The sequence below is a fragment of the Elephantulus edwardii genome, unplaced genomic scaffold (assembly GCF_000299155.1).
Source record: "Elephantulus edwardii isolate Elephantulus edwardi_28Jun2011 unplaced genomic scaffold, EleEdw1.0 scaffold00080, whole genome shotgun sequence".
Classification (NCBI taxonomy): Eukaryota; Metazoa; Chordata; class Mammalia; order Macroscelidea; family Macroscelididae; genus Elephantulus; species Elephantulus edwardii.
Window position 1 is genome coordinate 3,126,357 of NW_006399830.1, and position 15,481 is coordinate 3,141,837.

Below are 15,481 nucleotides of genomic sequence, written 5' to 3' on the forward strand. Positions count from 1 at the left end.
GCTGAAGATGTCAGGGTGCAGCACTGTGTGGTGCCAGGCTGGGGGTGGTAAAGGGCTTCCCCAGGATCTCACTGAGGTGGAGGATGGGGTAGAGGCCTTTACGAGACAGAGAAACCCAGTGTCCCTGTCCAGGTGCCCTCAGTGTCCCTGCACTGTCGATGATGCCTGTGGAACCATGTTCCCAGAACCACACCTCCCACGTAGCTGGGCCCATCACAATATTTATTTTAAATATTTTCTTCTTGAGCAAATGAAATCATTAGCCCTTCTGGTCCGTTGCTGCTCTAATTAGCCAGCCTTGCACAGCAACCCTTGAGCGGAAGGCACTGTTGATGCCTGGCACAGGAGCAGAACTGGGTCTGGCGTGATTGGTGAATGACCACCATGCAGCCAGCCGTGGGCCCTGTGCCGGAGACCTGGCTGAGTTCACTGCCCCTGCCCTCGGCGTGCCTAATGCCTGTCCCTCACACCCTCTGTCCCCCCAGGCCTGTGGAAGCACTGAGCGTGTCCTGGAAGAGAAATGGGATGCGGGTCACCAGCGGCCTGCACAGTTTCGGGAGGTACCTGACCATCAGCAACCCCACCTCAGCCGACACAGGGGTGTACGTCTGCGAGGCGACGCTGAGGGGACGCAGCTTCGAGCCAGCCAGGGCCAAAGCCTTTCTCTCCATCATAGGTAATGTCCTCACACAGTGGGGCCACACAAACCCAAGCTGATGGTAGCCACGGGGTCACCTTCTACTGCCGGCAGCTTTACACACCTCAGGAAAGGAGAAATTGACTTTCCAAAATCTATCCTAATCTTTGCCAAGGTTTTAGTTATATTTTTCTTTTTTAGAATATTATAACACCACTCTTCCTGGTCCCTCCCTGTGGTTCCTTTTTCCATTCATCCTTCTTTCGCTCCCTCCTGTCGTCTGAGCTTTTATCTGGGTCAGGTGCCCGAGGTGGCTCGTGGACCTAGGAGCCTGGTCCTCCCTGGAGCTATAGTCCACTTTCCAGGCCTGCCTGTTGTTTTGCAGAAAGCTGAGCCGCTGGGGTGTGGCTAGTTCGACTCCAGGGGTCAGGGAGGGTTACAGTGTCTCCCGGGCCAGCAAGCTTGACCATTCTTGTAACTTAGGTTTTGCTGCACGTTTCTGTCTCCGTCCCTCCCTTTCTGAGCAGTTGGCTGTGATCCTCGGCACCAGCAGCTCTTCTGGGCTCCGGGTCATCAGGTAGAGGCTCTCATGCCCGCTGGCCTTTCAGACTCGCTGCTTCTCTGTGGCTTTGTTTTTCTTCACTTCTCGTTGCTCTGGACTGGGAGGGACCAGTAGTTGTGCCTCGCAGCTTCAGGACACAGTGGGATGCGAGCATTGTCCGTGTGGGCTGTGGGGTACGCTGACCTTGATACCTCCTAAGACTCAAGGCCCCAAGACCAGAAACTCACATCTTCATGGTGTCTGGTTATAATTAAGAAACGTACATAACCGTCACCCGGTTGGCTCTACCACGTACCTGGGTGTGTTCACAGCTCAGTCACGTGTACCCAGCCGGAAGGCCATCCAGCTGTGCTGCCACTCCAGAGGCACACGGTTCAAAGCCGCCAGCTGCTCTGAGGAAGTTAGACAGGCAGCCTCCTCCTCTGCGATTTACTGCCTCTAAAAACCTGCTGGCAGGTAGGCTGGATCGGTCCTGACTCTGGTGCATTAACAGCCACCACATACCGGGGTGCGCATAGAAACGTCATCATCTTCCAGCCGTATTTGTGGCCACAGGGTTCTCCCCAGGTGTTCAGGTCCTGTGCTCCTCCAAGAAACATCTATTCATCATAAAGCTTGGGGAGTGCAAGGATGGGGTGCCCCAACCGTCACCCCACCGTTCCAGCCCGTAGATCCTAAAGCGTTCACCGAACCCATACTTTGCTACTAAGGTCAACATCCAGGAATTGTCTTCTGAGGACAGCTTTGTCAGCAAGGTGGAAGCGACTGGATATTGTTAGTTGCTGTTGAGTTGACTCTGATGGTGTCCTGACATGTAACAGAGTCAAATACTGCTCCGTCCTGGGCCTTGTTTTGACGGCCAGTCCTTTAGCGTCATGGCCATGGCCACCGTGTCCATCCTCCCCCTTCGCTGACTCCCTGCTTGACTCTGTCTAATGACTGCTCGCAGCTGCTGACGTGTCTATAGACAGTTCCATTGCCATCTGTGAAGTTTACGCTGGCTACTTTTTCACAAGTGGGTCTCCAGGCCTTGCTTCCCAGTCTGTCTTAGTCTGGATGCACAGTGAAACCTTTCCCCTGTGGTCACCCTGCTGGGGTTTGCCTTGTGCAAGGTGCAGACACCTGCCAGCCACCACCATAGAGACTATCTTTTGTTACACAAACCTAGAGCAAAGTGGCGCCCTGTGAAATCAGCCAGGCCAGAGACGGAGGGAACGGAGTGAGCTGTGTTGTGTTCCTGCCTGCTAACTGCCAGGGTATGACTGTGTCAGGAGTTAAGTCCTGCGCCCTGGCTAAGGGCGGCCCCAGCCCATTATCAGAGTCCAGGAACAGTGAACCGTGGTGCCTGAGCCCTTGGTTCTCATCTTTCTGGTTCCTTAAGTGGGTGAGATTGCTATCAGGGTGACCTGCTCACAGCACTCCTGATGAGAGGGCCCCTCAGGCTGGTGTTAAGGGGACACTGCCTGCACTGCTCCTCGGCGGACAACCCAACATCTGCAGTGGGCTCTCGCTCACAGCGACCTGTGCAGTGGCTGTAAGCCCTGACGCCCCCAACATGCCCATCACTCCTTAGTCTCCACTCACAGAGCCTGCAGGGCAGAGGAGACTGCCCTGGTTTCCAAGGCTGCACACCTCTGCAAGGTAGACCGCCTCGCCTTTTCCCTGCTGTGCAGCTGACAGCTTTGAACTGCCAGCCTTTTGGTTAGCAGCCTAAGGCTTAGCCCATTGTACCACCAGGGCTCCCGAATCAAGAAGCCCCTGAAAGGCGCCCAGACAAGGAGGAGGCCCTCCTGTTGTTGTGGCGTGACATTGGTTTGGTTGCCACTCAGCACCCCATGTGGGCGGATAGGACTGTCCCCAAGCGTGTCCGCCCCAGCATGGCCAAGGCAGGGCCCTTACGAAAGCAGGCCATCAGCTCTTCACCATGGACGGCCCACTCCTAATGGCTGTGGCTCTGTAGAGCCTCCAGGGCGCTTCACCAGCTCGCAGGTAGCACCTTTCCCTCTTAGAGAACTGGACCGTCAAAGCCCATCCTTCCTCCTGAACTGAGAGGCAGCTCACCTGAGAGACCACACACCTCTCCATCCCCAGGAAATGACTGTGCGCTGAATGGGGTCCTGCCAAACACACAAGTCCATCAGCTCCCCAGAAAGAAGGGAGACCCCAGAGCTTTAGAAGACTAAGGGAAAGCCGGCCTCCACCGCCAGGGTCTGAGCTGATTGGCACCCTCTCTCACCCCATCGTCCTCGATGGGGATGCATGCCACAGCCTATCCCTCCAAGGCCACTTCCCTCAGCACTGACCCAGCGACGTGGAGGGGCAGCATCTCCCTCCGGGACCACTGCCCTCAGTGCTGGCCCACCGGCGTGGAGGGGCATCGCCTCTGGTGTATAGTCTCTGGAAGACAGGGCCGTGTTGTGTTGAAACCCACTATCAGATCATTTAAACCAGAGGACGGATCTCTGTTGTCGTTGTGTGCCATCAAGCCACCCCTGAGTCACAGCAACCCCGGGAGCTGATCTGAGCTCGCCCCGCAGCAGCCTCACCAGCTCTGGCTCGCTTGAACCCTCTGTTACCGGCACTGTGTGGACCCATCCTGTTGAAAGTCTTCCTCTCCTCCTCTGACCCTCTTCCTTTCCCAGCACGATGTCCTTTTCCAAGAACTGACCCTTCCTGACAACAGGACCAAAGGAGGAATGTAGCCCTTGCAAACTAGAGTGCTGGCTCCAGCATCCTCGCCCTAAGAAGACACTCCTGCCCCTCAGCTTTGCCTGTGCATGGAGATCACATGGCCAGAGTTCTCCTGTGCTCCTGTTCTGACTTTGGAAGCCCATGGACACCCGGACTTCCGTGTGAAGCTGACTGATTTCAGAAAGGAATAGTTTTCAGGACTGATGTCCACATTCTCTGTCTAAAAACAAACAACTCACCCTTCCCATAGTTTTGTTTCTTCTTGCTGTTGAAAGTGAGCCCCCCAGAATGTCCACAGCCTCAGTGCTTTCTGCAGGCCCTGCCACCCTGCTGGCCCTCCACTCCCCTGCGGTTTCTCCTCCACTAGGGGGAGCTCGCGGCCCCTCGGGGTGTAGCTCACCGTGCAGGCTGTGGTCAGGTTAACCTATGTCGACGAGGTTGTGTACTGTGGGGTTGGAGCTGACCCATAGCCGACCCTATGGTGCATTTTCCGAGGCAGTTGATCGTGCAGGAGGAGATTCCATTTGAAGTTCATTTTGGTGGCTCATTATTTTTTTATCATTTATTTTCTTTTTATTTCTGTTGAGACTATAACCAGCCAAGCACACACCAAGTCAGCAGTTTCTGCATGGACATTTCGGTGACACCAATGACATTCTTCAACTCATACAGCCATTGTCACCCTCCATTTCCAAATCACTCCTTTCTCGTTAACATAAATTCACTGCCGCCCCAGGCTCCGGCCCTCTCTGCTTGCTCTTGTCAGTTTGAGGGCACACAGATGCGTGACTACAAGCAGACCCGCTGCCACTGCACTGATTGCACCTCGGGGGGATTCTGGAGGGAGGAGGGCTGCCCCAGAGGGTCTCCAAGGCCGTGCTTCTCCGTGAAAGTAGATCGCTGTGCTTTGTCCTGAGGGGGGGCTAGTGGATCTGAACTGCTCACCTTCTGCTTAACAACCAAATGTCTTACCCATAGGGGTCCTTCCCAGATAGTTCTTTTTCCATTTGAAGGTCGTTTCAGTACTTAGTATTTTACACTTATTTTCTGTGTGTCTTTGTGATTGTTGATAATTTGCACAGGCGAAGGAACTATATAGTGTCTTAGTGGTAAGGAGGTGCACTGCCAACCCAAAGGTACTCAGTTTGAATCCGCCAGCTGCTTCCCAGGGAGCGATGGGCAATCTCCTCCTCTGTGACCCGACTGGAGGGTCAGCTGTGAGTCAGTTCTGAGTTGACAGTACACAGCAACATACACAACTGGACATGCACCATTTCAGCAACTTCTACGCATTTAGTAATTTGAAGTTCATTTAGATGGCTTACTTTTCACTGTTTGGTCTTGATGTTGAGAATATACCGAGCAGAGCCTGTGGCAGTCCACAGGCCTCACAAGTGCTGGTGAACGGCACAGTCACCTCCTTTCTACTCTGCCCTCCACACCGCCCCACCAGATTGTTCCTCCCCCTTCACCGTGAACCCCGTGCTCCCCAGGGCCTCCAGAAAGCCTCCCCAGGGGATCCCAGTAGACGGCACTACTTTGATTTGTAAGCATCTCCGGTGACATGGGAGCAGCAGTTAAGAAATCAGTAGATGTTTTGCGTTAGGGAAATCTGTTATCAAGGGCTTCTCCAGAATGCTCGAAAGAAAGGGTTTCAGTTTAAAGGCTAAGGTGCACCTGATCCAAGCCAGTATTTTCAATTACTCCCTACACATGTGAAAGTTGAACGATGGATGGGGAAGACTGGAGAAGAATCCGTGCCTTTGAACCACGCTGTTGGAGAAGAGTACTGAAGGTCCCTCAGACGGCCAGCGGACGCACAGTCCATCTTGGAGGAAGTGCTGCCGGTATGGCCAGCGCTCAGAAAGGACAGCATGCTGGGAAAGGGGGGCAGTCAGAGAAAGACAGGAGACCCTAAACTAGGAAGACTGACACGGTAGCTAACAGTGGATGTGAGCTGGTCAGAGGTGATGAGATGGTGCAGGGCGGAGCAGGGGCCACAGGGCCCTATGCACTGGAGTTGGCTTGAACCCACCTGACCACTCGTGGCAGCGAGGATTCTGTGTGCATTTGTGTGAGTTTCTGTCAGTTGAGGGTGATTTCAGCTGAGGAACCCCAACCCCCAGGGTCACAGAGGGAACCCTCTGGAAACATGACCAGTTCCGAGGGCTCTCGCTGCTGACATGGGGGAGACGCGTCTCTGTGAGTGCAGGAAGGAGACGCCAGTTGCCTTGTGTTGCTGTTTCTCTGATCAGTGGAGACAGGTCCGCGCAGCTGTTTATCTGGCCTGTCAGCATCCCGAATCTCAGGCCTTCGCAAGGTGCTCGAGGTCTGACTCCAGGCAGTGCCGTGCCTGCTGACCCTCAGTGACCCCCATCACCCTCATGAAGCATTTCATCTGTCCTAAGGCGGCCAGTGTCCTCTGTGGAAAGAGCTGTGAGGCACAGGATCAAGTGCTGGGCTGCTGTCAGCCGGTCAGCAGTTCGGGCTTTCTGCTCCATCGATGAGCAGTGAGATTTGCAGCTCCGGAGTGCCAGGGGCAGTTCTGTGCGCCCCAGGGCCGCTGTGAGTCAGAACTGACCCAACGTGGTGAGTCCAGCTCGGCATCAGCGGGCTCGGTCTCTGTGGCTGGACCTCAGCTCGCTGCTCTGGTCTCCAGCGTTCAGTCCTCTCCCGGCCACCACTGGTCCTCTATCCTGGCCACTGCCCACTGCCCCACGTGCACACAGCCCTGCACACCCATCCATCCTGCTCCCTGGACCCCACACGCCAGACCCTTGCGCCCTCCAATGTCAACGTCCACCTCGTGACCTCGAGGTGATGCTCTCACCTCCCCCAAGTGCCCATCTGTTGCAGACCGAGGGTGAAGTATTTTTATAATTATTAATAATGAGCCAAACAACCAGGAATGAGACAGAATAGAGAGTGTAAAGGTCGGGGCCAGCAGTTTCATGACTGAAGGGCCGCGTCCCACCCTGTGGCTCTGCCTGGCTTCCGCCGGGAAACCAGCAGTCCCTGCTCTGTACCGCAGGGCTAGTCCAACCAGGTGCAGCGAGATCAGAGGATCCCCCTGTTTGATTCCCTTCTCCACGTGGCCATCCCAGGCCACCTGTGCCCACTCATGTGACAGGTTGCATGTGCTAGGAATTAACAACACGCCACGAGCAACTCAGACCTTGACTGATGGGAACTGGGGGTAAATGCCCCTGACTCCTCACCCCAGCAGGTGGGGCTGTAGTTCAGTGGTGTGACTGCCATACTGGCTTCCAGAGGCTCCTCAGTAGGTCTGGGCCTGGTCACCTCCCATGCTGGCTGAGACCCTGTCCTCCACAGTGTTTGCTGAGCATCCGCACGGCTCTCCTCCACGGTGCTGCCTGACACCCTGCTTCTCTTACTGAGTCTGAACCCCCATCACCCACAGGGGTGACCAAGTCCCCATCACCTAGAGGGGTGGCTGAGCCCACATCACGTGACCGAGCCCCCATCACCCACAGGGGTGGCTGAGACCCCATCACCCACAGGGGTGACCAAGACCCCATCACCCACGGGTGACTGAGCCCCAACACCCACAGGGGTGACCGAGCCCCCATCACCCACAGGGGTGGCTGGTACTCACTCTTATTTCCTGGCTTATGGAAAGTCACCTTCTTCATCAAAGTCAAGATCACAGCCAGAGTCCTTGTCAAGTTCTGAGTCTCTGTGCCCTCCCTCCCACTGTGCCTCTCCTGCTTCCCACTGGTGAACATCCCCTGCATGAGGACCAGGGGGACTGAAGGGGCCACCTGATAACCCAGAATCACTTCAGCTCCGAGTCCCTACTGCAAGGTGCCTTTCCCCAGAAAACCAAGGCCCCCGGCCCTGCTGCTGTGCCGCGGTCCTTCTCCTCCAGCTGGCCTTCCCAGCTCATGGTTCCTGCCAGGACTGTGGTCTGGGGTGGACCCTACAGGACAAAGCACGCCTGTCCTCTGAGACCTCTGAGGCCGCAAGTCTTTATAGAAATACACCGCCTTATCTTCCTCCCATGGGGCAGCTGGTGGGTTGTGCTCCCACCAGAGGCCAGGGTGCCCGATGTGAATGTGACCCAGCCAGGCAGACCCTCAGGACTGCTGTTCCCCCAGGACAGGTGTCTGCAGAAGGAAGACAGCGAGCATCCTGGGCACATGTTGTGCATACCCAGGGGCCTTAGGGGGTTTGAGTGAGGGAGAAGCCCAGCCACAGAGCAGGAAACTGGGGGCGATCACTGGCCCATATGGGCCTTCCCCATGGCCACCCTAACTGGCCAGAACTAGCTCTGTCTTCAGAGGCCTTGGTCAGCCTGAGGGGGGCCCGTGGGCCCTGGAAGCAGCTGCTCTCGGCCTCGGCCAGTGCAGCTGGTATACACACTCGCCTTTCCTTGTGCATCTGTCTGGCACGCACGGTGAGCAGCCCCTGTGACTTCAGGCCGCTTCAAAGCAGTAGACGTGTCCATTCCGACCCCCAGGTTTATTAGCTGCAGTTGCGATAAATTTTTAAAGTCCAGAGTGTGCCTCTTGGCAGCTCACCCTGTTTTAAAAAGAGTTGTTACCGATGAGATAAGGCATGTACCAGTCCGGCTGCCCTCTGAAGAGGAGGCAGCTGACCTGGCAGGTTCCCCACAGCTCCCACCCCGCCTGCTTCCCACGCTTCCTCACCAGAGCCCCCCGCCCCCCAGCTCCCATGGGGTTAGGCCCTGTGAGCGGTCAGCAGGAGAGAAAGTGTAACCTCTGCACCAAACGAAGGAGCCCTGGTGGCACAGTGGTCAGAGCACTCAGCAGAGGACCAAACGATTGGCTGTGCGGACCACCAGTCACCGTGTGAGAGCAATGGGCAGTCTGTTTCCATAAAGATCTGTTGTCATCAGGCGTTGAGGCGTCAGGATGACTCAGTGACCCTGTGAACTGCAGACCTGAGCCCTGCAGCTCCTGAATCTGTCATGGAGGTGATTACATTATATCCCTTCTCCAGGAAGGGCATGGTGGTTACATTGTATCCGTTTCCTCTGGGAGGGCATGACTGTCATAGCTGCTAAGTCACAGAGAATCATGGGCAGGTGACTGTCACAGCGGTCTTCCTAGGTTTGAACTAAAATGTCAGCCCTGGGTGTTGATACCACAAAAGAGAGGCAGTAGTTGGTCACGTTAGCAGGCCACCCACCCACAGAGCCTGGCCGCTCTGCCGCCAGCAGTTTGGGGGTATATGGAGTGGATTATACTCTGCATTCCGTGGTTTTGGGGTACACGAATGGGGTGGTGTTTTCTCGCTGCAGTCAGTGGTTTTGGGGGTGTATGGGGTAGGGTGGGATTTGCTTGTTGCAGAGGTTTGGGGTGTATAGAATTGGGTAGTTTGTTCACTCATTTAGTGGTTTGGGGGTATATATAGAGTGAGGTGAAATTTACTCACTAGGGAGCTGAGGCCATGCCAGGCCCACCTGGGAACTGGATAAGGCTGAAGGATGTCAGTGCGCAGAATATCCCGGGACCCTGAGGTCTCTGGGGTACCTCCCAGCCCAGAAGCAAGCCCGTCAGTCCCCACATAAGACTAGAAGCCTCCCTTCCCCTCAGGGAAGCTGGCCTCTTATGGAGTTTCAGCTGAACACTGGCCAGGCCGGTAAGATGATCATTATCACCCAGGAGGACGCATTCAGCAGGGCAGGCAGGCCCAGGAGACGAAGGGGCAGCAGCAGTGTTTGCGGGGGACAGTGTGGAGGGCAGGAAAGGAGAGGGACGGGAGGGAGCCAGGGGTGGGTAGAGGCTGCTGCTTGTGAGACTGCAGTCAGTGCCACGAAGCAAGTGCTGGAAGGGCTGGTGGAAGGCGGCTCTGTAAACCTTCACTCAAACCTCAGCACAGAGTGTTAAACATTGAAGTTTAATAAAAGCATGGGCACAGGGCACCATGACAGCCACCCTTTGAAGTCGGCACCTTGTGGCTGCTGTCTGGTCGTGTAAGTGTTGGACATGATACAGATGGGTTTTTAATATCCACCCTGGACCAATCCCAACAGAATTGTGCTAAGCAGGAGGGAAAATCCAATTCCAAAAGGTGACATAAAGTTCAAGTGCATTTCTATGATGACAACCAAGCCCATTCCCATCAACTGGCTCCAGCTCACAGCAGCCCTGGAGGACACAGGCGAGCAGGCCTCCAGGGCTGCCAGTCCCTTAGAGGCAAATTCTACCAGCCCCTCCATAAGCAGCCAGGTGCTTAACTCACTGCACCACCAATATTCCCTGCTGTCAGATCAGTTCCTTGGAATGTTAGAATTACAGAGCTGGAGGCCTGCGTTGTAGTTGTGAGATGAAACTTCACCGTCCTTGCACTCTGTTGCTCCAGGACAAACCCGTGCGTCTTTAGACTGTCCAGAGATGTTCAGTGCGCCTCTCCAGCCCCTCAGCTCCAAGGCATCGATTCTTCCCGTCATCCATAGTCATTGTTCAGCTCGCAGGTGCATAGCAGGTGACTGGAAAGGCTGTGCCTTGAATCAGGTGCACCTTAGTCTTTAAGCTGACGTCATGGTCTGTGTAGACTGGGTCGTCAGTGCCCTCCTGGTCCTACGGCTGTTCTGCAGTGTTATGTCTTATCAGGATGACCATGTCTTCACCACACCACGCCCGGGCATGGCACAGGACGGGGGGGGGGCAGATCTTCACCACACCACGCCCGGGCATGGCACAGGACGGGGGGGGGGCAGATCTTCACCACACCACGCCCGGGCATGGCACAGGACAGGACCTGAGAACAACACACAGTGCTCAAAATGTCAGCCTTCCCAGTAACTCGGGAATGGCACGTTGAGCTCAGGCTTCTTCCTTTTTGTGGTTTAGAATTTCCTTGTGTTATGAGGGAACGCACACATAGCAAGCAGGTTATCATTCAGCAGTCTGTACACGTAACTTTCAGTGTTGTTGATGAAATTATTCCTCTTGTGTCACATTATCCCTGTTCCCGCTGGAGCTGATCCAGTCTCGTTTGCTTGCTCCTACTGCCCTCAGACAGCGTCTGTACTGGCTTGACCGTACCTGTTTTCATGGGGTTAACATTCTAGAAGTGCTCAGAACTCACGGGGGCCGTTCTCGTTCAGCTGACCTGTTTAGTTGAAAGGCACTTGCAGGGGACAGTTTCTGCTCTGGGGTAAAAGAGTCTCTTGGGGTGATCGGCCCAGTGTTCTCCATGTGAGTGGTTCCACAAAGCCTGGACGGGGCACTTTGAGTTGCTGGTGCGTTGTTCTCTCTTTTACCAGGACCCATCTATGGCGATGCTGCTCAGAATTCTCAGTAATGGAATCTCTGGACGGACAGACTTCATTTTATTGTATTTTCCAAGTACTGTGGTGATGTTTTTTTAAATATTGACAGTTTGTGCCAACCTGTATCACGCTCACTTCCTCAGGTGCCATTGCCAACAGTGTGCTCGCTGTGTGCCTCTGTGCCGTGTGCTGCTGCTGCTGGGAGCGGTTCCAGCTTTCCGTAATGCTATTTCTCACCTTTTGGTATTTCTTTTGATATTTCCAACTTACTTGCGGTGGTATTGCGCACTGGCATTGGGGGGAAAATAAGGCCCCAGGAATTGGTGGGATACCATTTGAGGTGTTTCAACAAACAGTTGCAGCCCTGAAAATGCTCACAAGTCTGTCCAGGGAATCTTGAAGACAGCTACCTGACTGGAAGACATCCAAACTTTCTCCCTTCTCCAAAAGAGGTGATGCACCAGAATGTATAAATTACCAAGCTACAGCAATTCTATCATATGCAAGAAAAGTCTTACTGAAGATAATTTAAAAACAACAACCCACAGCTGGAATAGTGCATCAACAGGAAACAATCAGAAATTCCAGCTGAGAAGAGACAGTGTCTAGAAGAGACAGAGAAGCAAGGATTAACATTGCTGATGGCAGAGTTGGCTGAAGGAGAGATTTACTCCTGTTTTATTGATTAATAGAGACTTGTATGTGTTTATGTTGATTGTGCAAAGGCATTTGACTGTGTGGATCCTAACAAGTTGTGGCTAACATTGAGAAGAATGGGAATCTCGAACACTTAATTATGTTTCTGCATAACCTAGACCAAGAAGCTGTTGTCCAAAACTTGTTCAATATATATGCTGAGCAAATCATTCAAAAAGCTGGACCATGTGAATAAGAATGTGATTGAAGGAAGATTGTGTCTGTGTGTGTGTGCGCGCGCGCGTGCACGCATGCACACGCACCTTCCAGTCCTCTCAGAGTGAAGTGTTCCATTGAAACAGGGAATCTAATGAATCATAGGCAAACATGGACGCTTTAACAGAATGCTTTCTTCTTCTGTCCTTTCTCGTGTGTACCTTTAATCAGATCATGGAAGCAGGTATTGATTTAGCATTCACTGCTGAACTCAGGGCGTGCCCTGAGCACAGGGCCTTGGCAGGACGCGGCCCCCAGTTCATAAGGGCGTGAATAGCAATGTCGTCATTGTTAGTGATTAAGGAAGCGTGGCTCTGTGACGAACACAAGGGCGATGGGGACCGGCGTCTGCAGCACTTCTCAGGCTTGGTCTCCATGTGGGAGTCCTCGTGGGGCAGTGGAAACACCCTCAACTGCCCGTTGGGATGTGGTGGTTCAGCAGGGGGGTGATGAGGCATCTGCTTCTGCATTCTGTCCTTCAGGGTCACTCGCCATCTGTGCAAGGGCAGGGGGGTGGGGTCCGCCACGTAGGCCCCTGCTTGGCTCAACTAGTTAAGTGCTTGACGGCCAACTTAAAGGTTGGTGGTTCAATCCTTCGCAGGGACACCATGAAAAAAAGACCAATGATCCGATGTTTAGCAAATGAGTGATTGGAGCCCTCCTGGGGCCTGAGTGGCTTGAGGACAACTGATCGCTGCCCCACAGGCTGGCTGTGGGGACCCACTGGTGGCAGTGTGGGAAAGGCATGGTGTTCTGCCTTTAGAGGTCATTGCTGTTGGGGATGTCAGGTCACTCACTCTCATGACCCCATGTGACAGAGCGCACTGCCCACAGGATTCCAGACTATCATCTTCCAGGAGCAGACTGCTGGAACCTTCCACCTTTGAGCCCCTGATGGGTTCTGACCCCCAGCCTTTCTGTTAACAGCCAAGCGCTTCAAAGGAGGTCCTGTGGTGCCTTGTTAAGTGCTGGCATTGTCCAAGAGGCCGACAGTCTGAAGCCACCAGCTCGGTGGGAGAAGACTCAGCTGGTCCTCCGGCTCACAGCCGCGGCTCCGGGGCCCAGTCTGCTCCCCACAGCTCACTGAGATTCAAGCCAGTGCGGTTGCTGGCTTTGCTGTTTGTCTGCGTTAACAGCTGTCTGTCGTTACAGCCAGTTCTCCCAAGCACAGGGTCTCCGGGGGTCGAGTTGTCGTTGTTAGGTGCCATGAGGGCAACGTGGCTGACAGCAGGCCCGTGAACCCCGGATCTGAGCCCTGTCCCCCTGCACCCCCCTCGCAGTCTGTGCCTCGCTGGGCCCGTCCATCTCGTTGACGATCTTCCCCCCTCAGTGACCCCCCACCCTTCCAAGCATGGTGTCCTTCCAAGGCCTGGGCCCCTCAACCCGCACCTCGGCCCTTGGGTGGGTCTTGTATTTCATCCGCATGTGCCACTCAGTGGTGGGATCGTCTTCCCCTGCTGACCCGTGTGTCCTTGGGGACCTGCCTCAGCCCACCCCGCTCGGACCCGGCACGTTCTGTCCTCATGGTTTCCTCCTGAGCTGGGGAGCAGCTCCCTGTGCCGCTGGTCAGCCTCCGCCCCAGGGTGTGCCAGGCTGTGCCATGCCCGCTCCACACAGTTACCGGGGAGTAAACCGCCCTGGCAGCGGGGCTGTGGGGCCAGAGTGACTAGCTCACAGAGCAGCGGCCGTATACTTGCGGCGACCCCGTCACTACCCACCATGGGACGAGCTCGTCCATGTCGGGGCGGGTTTGTGCTTTGCAGACTGAGCAGGTTTGGGTTCCTCTCCAGGGCGCCCACTGCCCGCTCACTGCTGTGTGCTCAGCATCTGAGCACCCAGAGGTGGCGGGGCCAGGGCTGCATCCGGGTGCATCCAGGGCTGCATCGGGGTGCAGCCAGGGCTACAGCCGGGGCTACAGCCGTAGGAGGCGCCGCCTGCGGTCCTGTGTTGCTGCTGCTGTGCCTCCGAAGGAAGTGGCGTGTTGGTTACTGGGGGAGAAGAAACTGCTACAACTTTAAAAAATATGTTAATGGGCTGCACAGGCTCCTGACCTGGCCCGTGGCTTACTCGGGGCTCCCCCGGCTCACAGCATCTTCACTGCACAGGCTTTCTGAGTTGGTGTCTAGACAGTGAAACCAACCAGCCTGTAAAATATTCTGCTGTAAATATAAACCTTTATGGACCCCTTGGGACGGTCCCTCTAAAGTGTGAATTAAGATATCCCGTGATTCAAGCCCATAAACTGCAAAGTAGCCATCGCTTTGACTGTTCATTTGTTTTCTGCAACCAGGGAATACAGTCTTGAGCCTCTGCTAACCAAAGAGTGAGTGAGTGTGTGTGTGTGTGTGTGTGTGTGTGTGTGTGTGTGTGTGAGAGAGAGAGAGAGAGAGAGAGAGAGAGAACACATGAACACGCATAACCTTTGAGGAATATTTCCCCCTCATGCCCTTATTATTCCTAACTGAGGCTTGAGAAAGTTCACAGAGCGTCCTGCCTCTCCTTCCAACCATCCATGCCCATTTGATGAGGTAATTACAATCCTCGTGTTGTAACTGCACTCTTCCTGCCTCCTCCCTGTGACTCCTGTTTCCACTCATCCATCTCGCTTTCCTGCCTTCTGAGCTTTCTCCCTGGGCAAATGGTGCCCTTTTTGTCTTGGGTGGCTAAATAGCTAAACAAGCGATGTTGTGTACATAGTGGAAAACTATGCAACACTAAAGAGTTAGGGAGGAGAGGCAAGTTCTAGATAATAGACACGTATAAATATGGGTGAAGGGAAAGGCGGAGGATGATAGACGATGATCATCAACACAGTATCAGGAAAGAAAGCTGCAGAGTGATACAGAGGGCACACGGTCAGCATGCCGAGCACTGCTGCACACCCGACAAGAGAACAAAATACAGATCTCAGACAGGAGAGTGGACAAGTCTCCAAATCACACACACTGTGGGCGAGTCTGGAGACTGCAGCTGAGCGAAACAAGGCCCTCACGAGAGGGCTGGTATTGTGTGCATCGGCCGTTATAAAAGACCAAGGGAGGGTTTACACACAGACATGGGCAGTGCTTTGTTGGGTATCAGGGATGGGCAGGAGGGCAAGCAGGGAGGGACATGGGAACTGTGTCCTAGACCCCCACCGAGCTCGGTGAAGGGGAAGGTGCCAGCCCCGAGGGGGCTCACACTATGCTGTCAAAGACCAGACGACAAGGAGTGGCAAAGTGTAAAGGTGGTCTCCCTCCAGGGTTCGGACCACCAGGACCCCCGGAGACAGGCTGCCTGTGCTCAGGCTCCTTTGTACCTTTTGTTGTTTAAAGAGCCGCCCTATTTTACGGCTGAGCCAGAGAGTCGGATCCTAGCTGAAGTGGAGGAAAGCGTGGACATCGTCTGCCGAGCCATGGGTGAGTGGGTCCTGGTGGAG

The 15,481-nt window shown here is 54.6% G+C and overlaps 1 protein-coding gene across 1 annotated transcript in view; it reads left to right on the plus strand.

Annotated features, from left to right (window-relative positions):
- The window catches only part of SDK1 (sidekick cell adhesion molecule 1), a 613,965-nt gene that overhangs the window by 381,282 nt on the left and 217,202 nt on the right, over positions 1-15,481 (plus strand). The window contains exons 7-8 of the mRNA XM_006889744.1: positions 486-676; positions 15,378-15,461. Of these exons, the coding sequence (XP_006889806.1) occupies positions 486-676; positions 15,378-15,461 (275 nt within the window). The remainder of the gene's footprint in view (positions 1-485; positions 677-15,377; positions 15,462-15,481) is intronic.